Source organism: Anabrus simplex, chromosome 4, assembly GCF_040414725.1.
Source record: "Anabrus simplex isolate iqAnaSimp1 chromosome 4, ASM4041472v1, whole genome shotgun sequence".
NCBI classification, from domain to species: domain Eukaryota; kingdom Metazoa; phylum Arthropoda; class Insecta; order Orthoptera; family Tettigoniidae; genus Anabrus; species Anabrus simplex.
In genome coordinates this window covers 431,060,763-431,080,853 of record NC_090268.1, presented here as the reverse complement: position 1 = coordinate 431,080,853, position 20,091 = coordinate 431,060,763, and the positions used below count along the sequence as shown (strand labels likewise).

The following is a 20,091-nucleotide window of genomic DNA, read 5'->3' as shown; positions in this document are numbered from 1 at the left end:
AAAATTGGTGTTTGGGATCTCTTTTAAAAATAAAGATACACGTATTTTTTGTTTTTGGAAAATCCAATTAATGCGGGGTGAAAAGGGGGTGATTTTTTAAAATGAGTGTATCTATATCTCAAAACTTTATAGTTTATAGACGTAAAAATTGGTATTTAGAATCTCCTTTAAAAATAAAGAAACACGTATTCTTTTGTTTTCGGAAAATCCCAATAGGAAGGGTGTAAAAGGGTGAGTAATGGGTTGAATGCCTTTAATGAGGCTGCTTATATTTCAGAACCTGAAGATATTACAGACCTGAAAATTTGTATTTGGGATCTACTTTAAAAGTAAAGAAACACGTATTTTTTCGTTTTTGGAAAATCCAAATATTGGGGGTGAAAAGGGGGGGTGAATTTTTAAAATGAGTGTGTCTATCTTAAAACTTTAAAATTTACAGATGTAAAATTGGTACTTAGATTCTCCTCTAAAAATAAAGGAACACGTCTTTTTCTGTTTCCTTAAATCCCAATAGGAGGGGTTTAAAAGGGTGAAAAATGGGTTGAATGCCTTTAATAAGGATACATATATCTCAGAAACGAAAGATATTACAGAACTGAAAATTTGTATATGGGATCTCCTTTAAAAATAAAGAAACACGTATTTTTTAGTTTTTGGAAAATCCAATTAATGGCGGTTAAACAGGAGTGACAAAATGGGGTGAATTTTTTGAAAGACTATATCTACAGAATATCTTGGAAACGTAAAATGTTACAGACGTAAAAAGAGGGTGTTTGGAATCTCCTGTAAATGTAAAGAAACATATGTGATTTGTTTTGGGAAACTCCACTTAAGAGGAACTCAAAAGGGGTGAAATTTTAAAATGAGAATTTTTACAGTATATCTCAAAAAACTTAACATGTTACAGAAGTGAAAAATGGTATTTTTTTATCTCTATTAAACATAAATAAACGTGTATTTTTAGTTTTCGGAAATACCACTTGGGTGGAGCGGGGGGGGGGGTGGGGTAAAAGTGACTGAAAATGGTGTTGAATTCTTTTAGTTAGGCTATTGATATCTCAAATATGAAGATATTACAGACGTGAAATTTGATATTTGGAATCTGCTTTAAAAGTAAAGAAACACGTATTGTCGGAAAATCCAATATGGGGGGGGGGGGGGAAAAGAATTGAAATATTAATTGACTTAATTGTATGAGAATACATACATCTAATAAAAACTAAAGTTGTTACAGACGTGATAATTCGTATTTGGATCTCCTTTAAAAACAAAGAAAAACGCGTTTGGGGGGGGGGGGGGGGCGGGGAACCATCTTGGAGGGCGGGAGTGTCAAGGAGTTGAATTCCTTTAATGAGGACACATAAATCAAAAACTGAAGAATTTTGAGTCGTGATAATTGGTATTTAGAAGATCCTTTACTATTAAAGAAACAAGTATTTTTTGCGGGAAAATTCACTTGGTGAGGGGGGGAGTAGTGTGAAATGAAGTGCAAAAAGTAAATTATTTTTATGGGGATACTTATATCTCAAAGCTGAAGGTAATAGACGTGAACATTGGTGTTTGGAATCTCCCTTAAACATAAAGAAACAAGCCTTCTTTTAATTTTTCGTCGGGGGGGGGGGGGGGGGGGGGAGGTGGCGGTAAATAAACTTAACGGCGGTGGGGTGTAGAAGGAGGTGAGACCAATTGATTTTACTGTTATTAATGTACTTATAAGGATCCTCCGTTGCCCAGACGCAAGCGTGCCGGCCTCTCACAGCTGGGTTCCGTGGTTCAAATCCCGTTCGCTCCATGTGTCATTCGTGCTGGACAAAACGGAGGCGGGACAGGTTTTTCTCCGGATACTCCGGTTTTCCCTGTCATCAGCCATTCCAGCAACACATAATAATAATAATAATAATAATGTTCCGGACCGTCGTCAAATGTGCGGACCGCGCTGGAAACGGCTCCTGGACGGGTAATGACTAAGAATGCAGCCTGGCCGCGGGTTCAGTGCCGCCAAGGCACCCAATATGACACCACGCTGGATCTCCTGAAGGATTTTATCCATATTAAAAATGATTATAGGAAAAGATGGCACAGATTTACGGACCCAACTGACCGGGAGGAATACCTGAGCCTAACCCGGGAAGTACGAAATCGATTGCTGAAAAGGAAGATTGAAAAATGGGAGGAAACGTGCCGTAAAATAATAGAAAACGAGTCAGATCGGGAATTTTGGTGGATTCTCGCAGAAAACGAGTCAGATCGCGAATTTCGGAGGATTATATATCTAAAACAATAAGCATTCAATTATAAATTTCAGTATAATACCGTAGCGAAGCACGGGTATCTCGCTAGTTTAAGAATATTTCTACAAATATTAAGACATACCGCATCTCAAATAAAAGTACTAGTATCTTTTTTTTTTTGCTAGTTGCTTCACGTCGCACCGACACAGATAAGTCTTATGGCGACGATGGGACAGGAAAGGGCTAGGAGTGGGAAGGAAGCGGCCGTGGCCTTAATTAAGGTACAGCCCCAGCATTTACGTGGTGTGAAAATGGGAAACCACGGAAAACCATTTTCAGGGCTGCCGACAGTGGGGTTCGAACCTACTATCTCCCAAATACTGGATACTGGCCGCACTTAAGCGACTGCAGCAATGTACTAGTATCTATTACATTACAGGTTTGCAGTATGTGTGACAAAGCAGCCAGGTTGACTGATGTTGATATAATTGATGAGTCGATGATTTTGTTCAAGGGAGGGAGTAGTATCAAGCAGTACAATCCCATGAAACCAATAAAAAGGGGTTATAAACTGTGGTGCTTTGCAGATCAGAGGGGGTACATTCTGAAATTTGACATCTATCAAGTGAAGAATCAGGCCCTAGAACAAGAATTCCAGAATTATGGGTTTGGGGAAAGAGTTGTGCTGAGCCTCTCAAAGCCATTCTGGGGACAACACAGAAAATTGTATTTTGATAACTATTTTACTTCTCTCCCACTTCTTGAAAAGTTCAAAGAGGAATAATACTCTAGCATGTGGAACCAATAGAATGACTAGAAAGGGAATCCCACAGAATTTTATGACTGAAAAAGAAATGAGAAGGGGGTGTTCTGACCATAGAATTTCTTCGATGGACATCAGTGTTTTTCTATGGAAAGACAGTAAAGGTGTGTGCTTAGCATCTAATTTCCATGGAACAGAAGCCACAACTATTTCTAGGAAACAAAAGGATGGAAGTAATGGTACCATACCTGCCAACTTTACAAAACCAAAAATCAGGAGATTCTGATGTGAAAATCGGGAAAAATCAGGAGAAATCAGGAGCTACAATTGGTCAAAACTGCTTATTCTACATGACTTGTGCAATACAGTACTATGATATATTTATAACACTTATAGTCTCACAGCCCGACTGCTGCTATACGAGGCTACAAGGCTAAAAATTCCACATCTCTATTACCTCACAGAAAGTATGTGAGTGAGATGATTGACCTCTGATAAGCCTTCCGAAAATAGTATGAACTCATGTTCCACACGTGTGAATCAGTCATGCACTCAGATGCCATTACTCAGTAAATGCATAGATTACGGTATATTGCATCAAGTGCCTGCGCGATCATGTGAAGCTCAATGCTATTTGTATCAAATAACTAGCTGTTGTACCCGTGCTTCGCTACAGTATTCTCAGAAAGACTATCCTTATAGTTTTCCTAACTGAAGTCAACATAGGTCAATACAATAACGTCAGTACAAATGTCACGATTAAAAGTAATGCTGTCATATGGAATATTCGATAAAATGGAAAACAGCATATTTTCTCACTTTTAACAAAAAGTACTACGGTGTCGATCTAACAGATGAAAGTTCCAGAGCTAGAATGACCAGGCCGCAGACAGCCGCAAAACACTCCTGTGTCATTATTGCATTGAAGTATGCACACTGCTCATTCCAATCACTGCCTCAGAGAAGGGATCAAAAAGCTGGAATACTATGACGATCCAGTGTGTTATGTACCAGCAGTATCAGGAAATTTATGAACCAGAGGAATAGCATGCTTAAGAAGAGAGAGACCTAACTCCCCAGCTACTTCCCGCCAATATTCAGGCAGGCTGTTATACTCGATACGCAGCAGTAATATCGGAGATAAATGCCAGCAGAATACACAAAGCACATCATCACAAATAATGGTCAATGTAATGTTATTGTGGATCAATTTTATGAGCTTTCTGTATTGCAGGTCTTCACATTTAGTTATCTTCCGACTCTGCGATATTACAGCATCTTATCTAAAGCGAGTCCTTTCTTCATGACTTCATGTGTTATTATTTAAGTAATCGTTCCTTCATGACGTTTTTCTCATTCTTATAATCATCTTCACAATTTAATCACCATCACCACCAATATTATTATAGTCGGTGCGATAAAACTGAATAAGACATAAATAACCAGACATTGTACTCTCTATAACTTTTGTTAAGTAGTAGTTTTCAATATGGCCAATAAGATAGGTAATTAAAAATTAAATTTTTGGCACCTTCCCCTAAACTACCATTTCGAGCAGGGTGAACAAAATTATTTATAGCGTAGACTGTAGTTCCTTACTTCCCAACTTCACATACCGATTTTCATTAATTTCTGTTCACCCATTTTCTCGTAGTTCGGCGCTGATATGGACTTGGTAACAAAAATCCAAATTCATGAATATATCTTATCATAGCCGGTACGGTAAAAATGTATAAGTTAAGATGTAAATGATAGGAATTTTCATAACTTTAATGAAGTAGTTTTTAATGACAGGGCCAATAATAACAATATTTGAGAATGAAATTTTAGGCCTTCCCCTAAACTACCATTTCATTCAGTATAAATACAATTATTTATAGCCTAGATTGTAGCGACTTATTCCCCGACTTTATATACCGATTTTTGTTAAATTCTCTTCAGCCGTTTTCTTGTGATGGGCGTACATACATACACATAGACAGACAGACAGACATTACGGAAAATTAAAAGCTATTTTTTAGTTATTGGTACCATTGGATTCATCACCATGTAAGGCATAACCACGTGCAGACAACCCAGAGAATAAACGAACGTAGTCCATGTTATGCGCTGGAAAAGATTTTGTGCACAGAGAAGTATCGATCAGAGTCAACCTCAAACAGAGAAGAAACGCACAGAGTCACGATATTGCCTAGCCTGCCCCTGCATACTGCATGTGGCGCCATAGCTTGCCAGTTGAAACTCGTTCTGAGGTTATGGTGGTTGTGAAGTGAAAAGTCATTGTTTAGAGACCGTGTTCATTAATCTGTTTATACACAGTTTTGTAAAAGTTCGCAGAGATGAGTGCAGGCTCAAGTGATGGTGAACTGTGTAATGTCAGTTACATAAGTGGTTCTTCCAAAAAGAAACGTAAATATGGCAGTATATTTAGTGCATCAAAAAAGTTAAGAGACACAATGCATGAAACAGGCAGTGACTGCGGCTGTAAGCGTTATGAATGTTTTAAAAATGTTTCAGAATGTGAGCGAGATGCCCTCATTAGGGATTTTAATGCACTTGGAGATAGAAATTCTCAAAACGCTTACTTATCAGGTTTGATCAGTGTAAATGCAGTTAAACAAAGGCGACCTAGGCAGGATGAACAGAATGCCCATTTAAACAGCTTCTCCTACAATTACAAGGTACGAATTTCCCGAGATGAAGAACTTGCTGAGATTCCGGTTTGTTTTAAGGGGTTTTTGTCTATATTTGGTGTAACACCCCGTCGGCTTCATACAATTAAAACATCATTATCAAGGACTGGAAGAGCTCCAGTGGATCAAAGGGGAAAACATGAGAATCGAGGGGGGAATAAATTACCTCAATCAACTTATGAGGCAATGGACACATTTTTCAAATCTCTGAAAGGGCGTAAAGCACACTACAGTCTTAGTGACACACAGAAGGTATACCTACCTGAGGATTTAACTGTCAAAAAGCTTTTGGGAATGTTTCTTCAAAGTAACCCTAGTATTCAAATTTCATACGAAAAATTTAGAGAATATTTTGTAACGCATTACAACTTTTCCTTCGGGTACCCACGTTCCGGCACCTGTGATGTTCAAAAGGCACAAGAAGTTAATACAGAAAAAGCCAAAAGTAACTCTGCAGATCCAGAGAAAATTAAGGAATTCGATCAACAATTGAAAACCCTTCACAGTGAGATGCAGCTTCATAAGAGCAACGCTGACTGGTTTTACCGTGTGAAACGGAATGCCAGAAAGCATGCACAGAAGACTGAAGGATACGAAGCAATCACTATAGACTTTGGTAAAAACTTGCCTGTTCCAAATATAACGACGAATGATGTGTACTACAAAAGACAACTGTCTTTTTATCTTTTTAATGTACACATTCTTTCCAATGGATCAGCTGTTTTTTACACTTATGATCAAACAGTTGCCAGAAAGGGAAGTGATGATGTGGTATCTATGCTTCACCACTTTTTTACAAACTTTCTAAGCCCTGAAGTCCGTGAATTACACATTTTCTGCGATGCCTGTAGTGGACAGAATAAGAATTTTACAGTTATTCGGTTTCTGCATTACACAACGGTTGTGTTAAAGAGGTTTGACAAAATTACAGTGACTTACCCTGTGCGAGGGCATTCATATATGGAGTGTGACCGGAATATGGCCCTCATTAACCAAAAGACGCCAGCCGAAACTCCAGGAGACTGGCGGGACGCAATTTCTAGTGCCAGAGTCAAACCAACACCCTTTGGGGTCGTGGAATGTTCTTTGAAAATGTTCAAAGCTTGGGGAAATGCCTTACAACAGAACTACAGCAAGAAGTTGGCAGTTGCTACACGCCCTATAAAGCAGATTGTGGTTACAGCTGAAAATACTCAAACAATTCAGCATCGGGACACGTACAATGGTGGATACAGATCAACAGTCATTGTAAAGAAAACAGGTAAACAAAGTAACAAACAACCTGATCACCTACGGCACATAGAACCCGAAATGTTATATAAAGAACGTATTCCTTTGAATGTAGCAAAATACAGAGACATTCAATCCTTGAAGAAATTCTGCAGACAGGAAGCACAACATTTTTTCGACACACTTCCAGTAGTCGGAACTGAGAAGAACCACCCAGAGGAGAGGGACAGCGATTACTAGAGGTATAAAATTTTACGTTACTCTTCACTTCTTCATCACTCGGAACTTCTCAGATAATAAAAAGTAATATTAATTTTTGTTTCCATTTCAGACACAAAAATGAAGACGTCTCTTCTAAAACAGTAGTAAGAAAGAAAGAAAACTGGACATTCAAGGAAAATTTAACATTCAAATTATAATATATATGTAGTCAACTCCTCAGTTTATAACTGCTATCATTAACATAATAACAGAAATTATTGCTAGTATTTTGAGTGATCTACAATCTCTATGCCTAGTGATACAGAGAAAGAACGATCAGAGTCAATGTAGAGGTGGACAAAAAAAATTATTTTGTACTGTATGAACTTCCAATAATGATGTGTTTTACTAAAAGCTTATCACCAACAAGTTCACACACCCAACAATATGTTTTAAACTGTGATATATTCAAAACTACAATCATAAAAGCGTTTCAAAGTTTAAAAATGCTCTCCTTGAAAATGTGGTTTCCCTGACTCTGTGCGTTCTTTCTCTGTACCCTTCAATTATTTATGGCCTAGATTGTAGCGACTTATTCCCCGACTTTATATACCGATTTTTGTTAAATTCTCTTCAGCCGTTTTCTTGTGATGGGCGTACATACATACAGATAGACAGACAGACAGACATTACGGAAAATTAAAACGTGCATTTCTCCTTGTTACTGTGGTCACGACCGGTACAGAAATATTATTTTTTAAATTCTGAGCAATGTACAGACACTCTTATTTATATTGAGATAAATTAAAATTTGTCGGAAATGTCTCCTAAAATCTCTAGAAAAGTTACTAGTCGTTATCATTGAAATTCTGTTACTAAATTACTAAAAATGAAACCATATCTAGCGACTAGAATCTGAATCTCTAGAATCGACTAGACTGATGTGAACGAACACGAACATAGCACGCGAGAACGAGAGATTGACAATCGATATACGCGTCGCGATATACAGATTTCAATAATCATCACACATTCGCGCACATTTCTCCCATTAATAAACGTCGATATTTCGTTTGAAAACGGCCAATGAGCGAAGGACTGCCGGCCACTGGCGTAAAAAAAAAAAGCTGAAATGGCGGGATTTGAAAACAAATTTTTGAAGTTCACCAAAAAATAAGCAAAAATCGGGAGAAATAATAAAATAATCGGGAGGCGGGAAAAACTGTGGAAAATCGGGAGTCTCCCGCCTAAATCGGGAAAGTTGGTAGGTATGTGGTACTGTTGATTGCCCGGTTGTTGTGCAAGACTACAATGCACACATGGGTGGAGTGGACCATGCTGACAGACTTCGAGGCGTATGTGGTTTAGACTGTCGATCCAAAAAATGGTGGCATAGATTACTTTGGAGAATGACTGAGATAGCATTTGTCAATGCCTACATCATATACTGTAATATGCATGAAAAAGTCCCTCTAATGGCATTCTGGCGTAATGTGGCCTTAGGACTGATGGACCAGAAAGAAATTCCTCTTCCAGGAAAACTTTCATGTGATATGAGGTCACCAAAGTCACCAGAGCAAACTTGTCTACCAAAATGGAGGAAAACAGAATATTCTATGCCCAGTGATGTCAGACTAAGTAATCGTGGAAATCATTTTGTTGTTTTTGTAAAAGACCGTGGTCGATGTGAGGTGTGTTCGAGAAAGAAGATGCAGTCAAGACCGCATTCAAAGTGTACTATATGTAGTGTTTTTTCTTTGCTGCAATGAAAAAAAGAATTGCTTTGCAGAGTATCATAATGTGTCAGTTGTATAGTATGTATGCAAGATGTTCTACATATGAACAATAATATTAGGAAACTTCACTCTTATTACACATATTTCCTTTAAATTTTACTTTCACATTTTTATAATATGTTTTAGGTATGTAAAACATGTTCTACTAATATTCTGAGACAATAAATGTGATATAATTCCAAAATGTGAACATTCTTATCTACCCGAATATGAAACCTCCTACATGCCTGATGGTACTTAAAAGTACCAGGCCCCAAAAACATACCAAAAATTAAAATTATGATTTGAAAGTATTAGCATTTACTATCTGAACATATTACATTAGAATAAGGTGAAAAAATCAAGTATACTTATTATTTTTCACTATTCAGGCAAAAAGGGTTAAACTATTTAAAAACCTTTTTAAACCTGTGCTGCTCTTCTATTTTCAGACAAACTCACCGAGATTCATGAACATTTATTGGTATTTAAAATATTAAAAATAATGTGTATATTCATTTCGGATCATATAGACCCGTAGAGGACAGCAGGGTTAAGTCTTATGTCTTACACACATTTATAAATACAGTACAGTATTCCAAGTCTGAACTGTGCTGAGTTACCTGAGCTGAGGAGGCAAGGTTGAGGGAGGCTTGATCTATGCTGAAGGATAATATATCAGCATCACCGAGGATTATCGGCTGTCCCAAGTCCGGAGATGTTACTCCACTGTGAAGTGTGTGCACCTGAAGATGATGATAACCATTGGCATCACTATGCCCAGGAACTTGAGGATTTTCTTGTCCCTGAAGGTCTCCTTCCAGAGATAAGGACATTCCACCATTTGTACCAGTGGTAGGAACCTTCCCAGCAGACCCTAATGACAAGTAAACAGATATATTACTTTATATTACTGTATAAACAAAGCAATGTTTAAACCAACCAGGTATGTTAACAGGCATGCAAAAATAAACTAGATGTTTAAAAACATGAAGCCCCTACACAATTTTGTACAGGCTGTGGACTGCTGTAATTGTCATCAGAACACACTCTTTCAGATGCATTACTGACATGATCTTCACACTCAAAAAGTGATTCTTCATTTGCCTAGTCACTAATTCTTCCAACTCATCATCAGTCCATGGTCTAATTGCCATGGTGTCACAATTCAAAATGAGGAGAAACAAAGCATTCAGATTGTTGAGAGGTGCCAATTATGATTAAAACGAGGGTTTGAATAAGTGGGTTAGGGACTTGGTAATTTAGAGTTTTCATTTTCATTTCAATTAACCAGCAGACAACAAACAGTGCAAATGACTGTCCACAAAACAGGAAGAATAGCCCTAACAGAGAAAACATTTTACGAGAATAGAGAACCTCTACAAATCACAAGCAACTTTAAATATTTGAGTTTCACGCTTCAAACATCAGGAACTACCTATACAAGGGAGACTGAAACTAATTATGGAAGTGCCTTACCAAACAGAATCTACAAGGAAGACTAGTACACTTTTTCAAATGTATTTCCTCCGAACTATGTAATAACCTCACAATCTAACTCTTCTTCACGGAAGAACTCTGCTGCAAACTGGTGTTGCCATCTGCAAATGAATTTTTCTGCTATGGGCTTTACGTCGCACCGACACAGATAGGTCTTATGGCGACGATGGGATAGGAAAGGCCTAGGAGTTGGAAGGAAGCGGCCGTGGCCTTAATTAAGGTACAACCCCAGCATTTGCCTGGTGTGAAAATGGGAAACCACGGAAAACCATCTTCAGGGCTGCCGATAGTGGGATTCGAACCTACTATCTCCCGGATGCAAGCTCACAGCCGCGCGCCTCTACGCGCACGGCCAACTCGCCCGGTGCAAATGAATTTATCCCACTACAAACAAAGCTACATGGAAAGAAAACAGTATTATGAGAATGGTTCTACATCACAGACACCGTGTTTGCTATGAACTGGACGAAGGCACACTATGAACTACAACGCATAGTCTAGCAATTCATGGTGTCCACCTCCATAGCACAATTAGCCGCCATCCTCGGAGGCCCGGGTTTGATTCCCGGTGCTGACAGCCATTTCTATCATGTTCAGCATTAATATGAAGGCCTCTTTCTCAGTTGTGTTTGGTAGTACCTAATCACCTTAATATTTAAAATTTTCTGCTATCTTAATTTTTCCTGTTCCACGTGCAGTTCTTTGGATGCCAGCCTTTGCAACTTGCATCTTGAGTTCACTGATTTGTTCTGTGACAGTGTCTAGAAAAAGAGAAAAGACAGCACGATCATCTTTAAAGGCTAGACAGCTGATTGTCAGATTCAGGCTCTTTAATAACATTTTGATCCCCCTTTCCAACCCCTGATAAGTCAGACCTTTGCACCACTTGTGAATTACTTTCTCAAGCCCACACATGAAGAAAAGAGGTGAAAGGACATCCATCTCACTGCCAATCTCCCGATTCTAATATTAGTTCTTGGGACAGCTTTTATAGTAGACAAAAGTGTAATAAATAGGCTTTGAAAGTCCATCAGAAAAACTCTCGCTTCTGCACTTAGGATGTGGAAACAAGACATACACTCTAATAAATGCCCGTCGCCCGATAAATGAAGATAATTGCAAGGATCATGCGAAGTTGAAAAGTTCTGGGAAGAAATAGAAGACCAGTTGTCGAAGATTCCAGAGAGGAATATCAAGGTGCTGATGGGCGATTTCAACGCACAGATTGGCAAAGAGAGGAAGTACAGAGAGATAGGAGAATATCCAGTGCTCAAACAGGCAAATAAGAATGGTGAGAGGTTCATTGAACTGTGCCGTGCCTTTGAACTTCGACTGATGTCAACACATTTCAAGCATTTACCAAGAAAACAGGAGACTTGGAGATCTCCGAATCAAATTTTGGGAGAGTTTCAGATTGATCACGCAGCAATTTCTAGGTCAGCAAAGAAAGAAATCATGAATGTAAAAGTAGCGAGGGGAGAAGAAGTCGACTCAGACCACTACGTGAATGATGCAGCTGAGAGAACACTCCTCCAGGCAAAACAAAAGAGATGGGAGTGGTGGAATGAAGAGTGTGATGAGGCACTCAGACATAGGTCAGAGGCGTGGAAGAGATGGAGCACAACCAAAAAGGAAGCGGACCTATTATCCTTCAGAACCCAGACAAAATTAATAGCCCAGGTATTTCGAAGGATCAAGAGACAATACGAAAAAGATCAGTTCAAGAAAACACGAGATGACATGCAGAGGAATAACACCCGAGACTTCTACCAGACATTCAAATCACAATTAAAAGGTATCATGCACCAGGACTCTGCTTCAGAGATGAAGAAGGGAAATTAGGGATTTAACAACATGGAAAATTGTGATATTCTCACCAGGTACTTCAAAAACCTACTGAACTGCGATAAAAGGTTTTATCTTATGGGATTAAACTGACGCATCTTGACACCATTCTTAAACTGGAATGCCTGCATGCAGTGGAAACATTGGACATGATTGCAAAAGGTGGACTTGAAGATATCCGGAGAGAAAGAAAAATGCTAAGAAAAAGTCTGGGCCCATATGTAAAAAAAAAAAAAGGGGGAAAGGAGACTCAAATCTAACAAAGATCTGTATCAAAGAACTGAAGGAGTGGTTGAACAGATGAGGAAGAGAAGGTTACAGTTTCATGGACACCTGTTGAGGATGGACAGTGACATAATGACGAAGACAATCTTTGAATTCTTCAGGAAGAGGAATACAGAGCTGAACTGATTTCGAGAAGTGAGGTTGGACTTGACGAAGACGGGAGCTCCTGAAGATTATATCATGGACAGAAATAAATTTAGACAACTCGTCAAAACGTTCCGTAGTTTCCAGGAGACTGGGGAAACACTAGTGAGGAAAGGGAGGTCCTGTACGGAACAACAGAAGAAGGAAGTTGGAGAAAGGATGAAAAGATACTGGCAGAGAAGGCTAAAAATACTGCAAAGGTTGTCAAATGTAGATGGCCGAAACAGCTTCTCACCGCTGGGTTCTGTGGTTCATATCCTGGTCATTCCATGTGAGATTTGTGCTGGACAAAGCTGAGGTGGGACAGGTTTTTCTCTGGGTACTCTGGTTTTCCCTGTCATCTTTCATTCCAGCAACCCTCTCCACTATCATTTCATATCCTTTCACCAATCAGCCGTTAATCATTGCCCCAGAGTGGGGCAGTCGGCAGCCAGCACAATTCCTACCCTCGTCACTAAATGGGGGCTTCATTCATTTCATTCCTGACCTGGTCGAATGACTGCAAACAGGCTGTGGATTTTCATTTTTTATTATTATTGTTAGATCCAAGCGGAAAATTTTGGTGAGGCAGTTTTCTATGCAAGGTACAAGAAGTGAGAAGGAAGAATGGGGGGCAGGGGGAGGCACACAAGAAACGTCATGTTCCAGAAGAGGAGCGTGACATAAAATTTTTTTAAAAAAGAAACGTTATGTTCCAGAAGAGGGGGGTGATATAAAATGTCTGCAGACCACTGATCTACAAACAGTAGAGGTACTTAACACTGGCATTTCCTGCTTCATCTATAATAAAGTTGTTATTACAAGATGATACACATTTTATTTCAAAAAAATGATCAACAATTCCATCTTAAGTACATACAGGATAAATTATAACTATATATATAAAAAAAATCACACGATTGGCCTAATTTTAACACTTTGAACACAGCCATCACTACAACAGTACAAGCAGAATTAGCCGTTAGCAAATTGCCAGCAGATAAACAAAATGAAGTAAGAATTGAATTAAAAAGAAAATTAAACTCCATTCTTAACCCAAAAAAAACAATATTAACTCCTGTAATTCAACCCTTACTACTCATGACGACAATAGCTACAAGGTTTCGATTCTCATACAAAAGCAAATACATGCTCTCAAGAAGAAAATCAATGATGATAATTTTATAATTACAAAAGCAGATAAAGGTAACAATACCGTTATAGTGGACAAAAACGAATATGTAAGCAAAACAAGTCAACTTTTTAAAGATAGCTCAATTTCTCCAGTAAAGAAGGACCCTCCCCCGAGAATCCAACATCAACTTACGCAGACCCTTAAGAATACTTCATATCTATTGACAGATCAAGAAAAAACTAAATTAATTGATATGAACCCAGGTTTACCCACTGCCATAGCCCTCCCCAAGACACACAAAACTGGCGTCCCCATTTGCCCGTTCATTAACTAGACCGAGTCCGTTATATAAAGCATCACAATTCATTCAAAGATTTTTTTTTCTTTGCTATTGGCTTTATGTTGCACCGACACAGATAGATCTTATGGCAACGATGGGAAAGGAAAGGGCTAGGAATGAGAAGGAAGCGGTTGTGGCCTTAATTAAGGTACAGCCCCAGCATCTGCCTGGTGTGACAATGGGAAACCATGGAAAACCATCTTCAGGGCTGCCGACAGTGGGGTTCGAACCCATGATCTCCCAAATACTGGATACTGGCTCAAAGATTTTTAAGAAGGCATCAGAAAACACTACAAAATTGATTGATAAATTAAAAAGTTTAACATTCAATCCAATAATTCTCTCCACTCATTCGATATTGTAAACATGTATCCTAGCATACAAATCTCCAAGGTATACCCCATCATTCAAAACAATTTAACCAAATACAGCAGCCTAAGGGCCTGTACTACGACTGTCAGGTAAACAGCCAGATACGTAGACTGCAATTTTGCAAACTAGAAGTTAAATATTTTCTTGCGTACTACCAACGGATTTTAACGATGGTATTGTAATGCGGAAGATGCTGTAACATTTTTATTGGGTTGGTAATAAGGTTACTGAAAATATAGTGAAATTTAGCGCGGTGGTATACGTGTTCCCTGGTGTTTTCGTTTGTTTAGCTCTATTCCTTTTGAAACTGTATTACTAAAATCCAATCCAAGCTATAATGTGGAAGTCCAGGTCAAAAACAGAATTAGGACTGAAATATACACATACGAAGAAATGTTAAAATTCTGTACAACGAAACTGAAACTGTTATAGAAAATAAAAAGACTTGAAAATGTAACCTGGACGCAAAAGTTAAGATTCAGAATATGTATCTTTCTTTGTCTAGTATTATTTATGAGGATGCGCGTTATGGCGAATGTAAAGTTTATATTCGTGATTAATGCCACTGATCAAGCGTGGGATCATTAATGTTATTATTAATTAAATTTATTGTTTGCTCATTGAATAAGTAGTAAGTTTCTTTCTTTTCAATACAATGTGAGAATAGTAACTGGCAAGCATTTATCTCACTTTAGCGTAAATACTTCTGTAGCAAGTTGTTATGAAGTAAAAGAAATATAACCTCCTTAACATCCTCATTCGATGGACGAATCGCCATGAACGTCGTATACGGTACCTTTATCCCATATGTGCGTCGCGGATAGGTTTGGAATAGAACCCATGCTTTTGACACGCATGGTAATGATTAGGAAATGTGTACTATTACCTCTAGTACCCTACCGACTACAATTTAGAAGGTAAAAAAATGTTAGACTATTGGGACTCAAACCCACGAAAAACTGCATAGCAGCAAACGATGTTGCCCTAACGACCACGGATACCCATGAAGCTTCCTGTTGATTGCTTGTGTGCTATGTTATAGTCAGTAGCAACAACTCGCAAGCTTGAGAAATCTTTAAGAATTCTGTGATAGCTGGATAGGAAACATGACATACTTCATAAATATATACATAGATTACATTGTGACAACTTAATTTTGCACAGCATCATGCAGATGTAGATTCATCTTGATGTGTAGCCATCTTGATTCTTTACACTAGCGTCCCCGATAGAAGCGAAATTCCAGATAAGAGCGTTAACAGCCTCTCTAACTTCGGCATAGCTATACTCGAGAATATTTTCCCAGATTGCACATAAATGAAAGTCGTAGTATGCGTTTTCAACTGAACTTCCAGATAAATGTCCAAACTGCCAAATAAATTTATACCGCACTTTTATCTGGCTGTCGTAGTACAGGGCCTTAGTATATTATAAACTAGCTGATGTACCCGTGCTTCGCTACGGGATTCTCACACAGACTGTCTTCGTGATTTTCCCAACTACAGTTAACTTAGGCCATTACAAAAACGTCACAAGGAATGCAGGGATTAAAAGCAATGTTACCATATACAATACTCGCTCAAATGAAAAACTGCACATTTTCTCACTTTCAACGAACAGTACAAAGATTTGTAATAATATGAGAAATTTATTTTAACTCAACCTATTCAATACAGTACAAGATGTTAACGTATTAGTTAAACATCGTTAAAAATCATTGAGACATGTTTCGCCCCTTGTATGGGGCATCATCAGTCATATCAAATACCTCAAAATTCTACCAGACGTCTGGTTGGAAATTATAATAATATGTTACATGAGTGAATACATTAAAAAGCATTTACAAAATCTTATCATTAATAAAATACCAAATTAATTAAAAAATGTTACACTAGTGAACACGTTGGTGAATTTTCACTCAAAACAAGGCCGTCATATGTACAGTATTGACAATAATGGTAGTTAAAGTCTTATTTGGTGCTAAGTTCAAAGACAGTTTAAAATTTATATACAAATGTTGAGAATGAATGCAGAATACATATAATAGCAATTTACTGTACGTGTATTTTACATTCTAAAATAATGTGGGAAAGCATTCCAAATTTCTATTAATTTCCATGAAAAAGAATTTTTTTTCCGGACCTCAATATTACGATCCTGGTGTAGTCTAATCAGAAATGGCTTCAAGATGTGAAATTTCGTATGTGATTTATGACCAGCTCATGTAAAAATGTTGCATTACGTCGCAATTCAACTTGGATGTTTATGTTGACTAATATTTTAGACTCAAAATAATTCGTCGAAGTATCCATGGGCTAATCACCTCCGTCGGACACTCTCTATGAAGACGGAGTGCCTAATGCTTGTAAACAACAGTTGATGTTTGATTCAAAACGAACCATGTTGAAAAAAGTTAAAATAATGGCTAAATGAGGGCGGTTGAAATGTCGTTAAATCTTCCGAATTGGCTAGTGTTTTTAAGTTTTCCATGTGTTTATGTTGTTGAAGTATGGGATTTCAGTTTTATTGGTTGAATGGGCTACAGTCGAAACGTTGTCCGATGGAATTAATGTTGAGCTGTCTTACATATGTGATAATTTAAAAGGAAGGATAAGACCTTAATTAGTTGAGTGAAATGACGAGAAAAGAGAAAGAATGAATGCGTTGGAGAAATGAGACTGTGAAGTTAAAACTTACCTTAAGTGTTGTTGGGCTGTTACCTTATTGCTAAGAGGTTTTTAAAGCACTGGCTGTCACTAACGTCTTGCTCCTCATATTGTATGTGTGATGTCTTGGTGGAGCGGAGTGGGCCTGAGAAGTAGTGATGGGACATTCGATTCATTTTATTGAATCGATTCATTTGATTCCGATCATGTTGCTGAATCGATACAGTGATCCAATTCACGGCACATTAGAGTCACCGCTCCTACTGCATCTGTGTAGCATGTAATGGTAAGACAGCAGCAACAGCATTCTTTGTTCGCTGCTGCCATCTGGTCTTCATACTGTGAACTCCTTTCTTAGAAAAAAAATGCTAGTCACTCTGATACATCGAAGGTTTCCGGCGACGCAGGATGGGAAAGGTCCTGGATTAGGAAGGTAGCAGCATGGCGTTAATTAAGGTACAGTCCCGGGATTTCCTGGTGTAAAAATGGGGAAACCTATGAAAACCATCTTAACGGCTGCCGACGGTGGGATTCGACCCACCATCCCCCGAATGCAAGCGCATAGCTACGCGATACTAACCGCACGTCCAGCTCGCTAAGTCATTTTTGAAAATATGTACTGTATTTTTTTATCAGCAGAGGATTTTTTAAATCGTCATATTTTGTATAGGCTACCCGAGATGTACAGTAGCCCACTGGTTTTCTGATTCAACATACTGTTGGTTAAGTTACTGCATCAGTCGGCTCACTTGCTGTCCACATATTATTTTTTTTTGCTAGGGGCTTTACGTCGCGCCGACACAGATAGGTCTTATGGCGACGATGGGATAGGAAAGGCCTAGGAGTTGGAAGGAAGCGGCCGTGGCCTTAATTAAGGTACAGCCCCAGCATTTGCCTGGTGTGAAAATGGGAAACCACGGAAAACCATTTTCAGGGCTGCCGACAGTGGGATTCGAACCTACTATCTCCCAGATGCCACATATTATTGAAGTCTTGTGCAACGATGTAACATACCAACTGAGACAATACTGAGCCGTTCTTCCCAATATAAAACAGGTACTTTTGAGTGGTCATGAGCATGACTCATAGTCATAGGGGAGGCTAGAGTTGAGTTTAATTAATTTTCAAATGTCAACTAAGTTATAATACTAAGTTTCATTAAACTAATAAATAGTATAACCTACTTACTAGCTACTTTAGAATTATGTTTTGACTACCTTTCCAACACTGAAAATAAATCCATCTATTATTTAAACCTCCCTGTAAGAAGAGGACAGTGAATGCAAGTGGGTATTATTTTCAAATGAGCTGAGCTCAGGAGTCCATTTAGCGTACGATTCTTTCAGTGTACCATGACTCTGTATGTATTGCTTCAGAGGAAGCCCGGCTCTCCACCAGTGTCCACTGTCCAGTGTGCTGATAAGGAGCCGTGTGTATCTTGTCTCTCACTGAGCCGTGCTCGTTCACGATTCTTTCGGGGTGCCATGGCTCACTGTATGTCTCGCTGCAGCGGAAGCTCGGCTCTCCGCCACCCGCCAGTGTCCAGTGAGCCGATAAGGAGCCGTGTGTATCTTGTGTCTCACTGAGCCGCGCTTGTTCACGATTCTTTCGATGTGCCATGATTCACTGTCTCGCTGCAGCGGAAGCTCGGCTCCCCGTCAACGTCCAGTGAGCGCGCCACTCAGCACTGTCCGCTGGGAGTAAGCTGAATCGTGTGCCGTGAGCTCGCAGTTCCTGTGAATCGATTCACTCGGACACTTGAATGAGTCGATACACTGCTTCGAATCATGCATTCAGTAGCCAACACTACTGAGAAGGCGGGGCTGTGGGCCTGTGATTGGCGCATGGGAAGGAGCTGTGTGTATTGGAGGGAGAACAGGGGCGTGAAAAGTTGAACGGATTAGTGGGGGTGCTTGACGAGGCTGTTTTGAGGACGTCAACTAATCTTTTGTCTTTCAGGTTTAACTTGTTGAACGAAATTATTAATTGTTCATAAAGAAGGCTTCGGTTGTCTATTGGATCATTTAAGTTTTCATTACTGTTGTATTTTTGGTCCAAGAAAATTTTCAAACTCGGTCATGAGTCTGCCTTTATCTAGTCTTTTTCAAATTTGGAGATCTTGTTCGGTTGTGGTGAAACTGTGTCCTGTGTCCTTCATATGGATGCTCATTGCTGAGTGTTTGTTGTGTTTCTGGGCATTAAAATGTTCTGCATATCTAGTTGTGAAGCTTCTACCGGTTTGACCGATGTACGAACTATTGCACTCAGCGCATTTCAGTCTGTAAATGCCGGAACCCGAAAATTTATTGTTGTCCGAGTTTATCTTGTTGTGGTTGAAGAATAACTTTTGATTTGAATTTTGGGTCTTCAAGGCTATCTTAATATCATGTTTCCTTAAAGGGATAGCGATTTGATGTATGATGGGATTAATATAGGTAAAGGTTGCGTACTTTGGTTTGTTTTTTATTTCCATTGGGGAGAGGTTCGTGGTCAATTTCAATTTATTTATTTTATGTATGATTGAGGGATTGTATCCATTAAAACTACCTATTTCTTTTATGGTATTTATTTCTTTTTTCAAGTTGGAGGTTGACATGGGAATTTTTGTCCTGATTAATTAATTCTGTTATTAAGAAATTTAATAAATAAGTACTGATCAGGTGGATCTTTCGTTTCTTTCCATGATATATGGGAACTTTTAGCGCTCTGTACACTAAGCTGTAAAATGAGGCTTGTTTGTGTGACTGTGGGTGAAGAGAATTTTGTTTTATGGTTGTAGGAGTGAACGAAGGTTTTCTGTAAATTTGGAAATCGAAATTGTTTAAGGTCCTGGTAATTGTAATGTCGAGCAAATTGATAAAATTATTGTCCTCGTCCTCTTTGGTGAACTTGATGCAGTTGTCTAGGCTATTTAAGTAGTGTGGCGTTATTA

General features: G+C 38.7%; 1 protein-coding gene across 1 annotated transcript in view; it reads right to left on the bottom strand.

Moving 5' to 3' along the window:
• The window catches only part of LOC136872318 (zinc finger protein 341), a 230,771-nt gene that overhangs the window by 186,166 nt on the left and 24,514 nt on the right, over positions 1-20,091 (bottom strand). Inside the window, exon 4 of the mRNA XM_068227436.1 lies at positions 9,517-9,770. Within this exon, the coding sequence (XP_068083537.1) occupies positions 9,517-9,770 (254 nt within the window). The remainder of the gene's footprint in view (positions 1-9,516; positions 9,771-20,091) is intronic.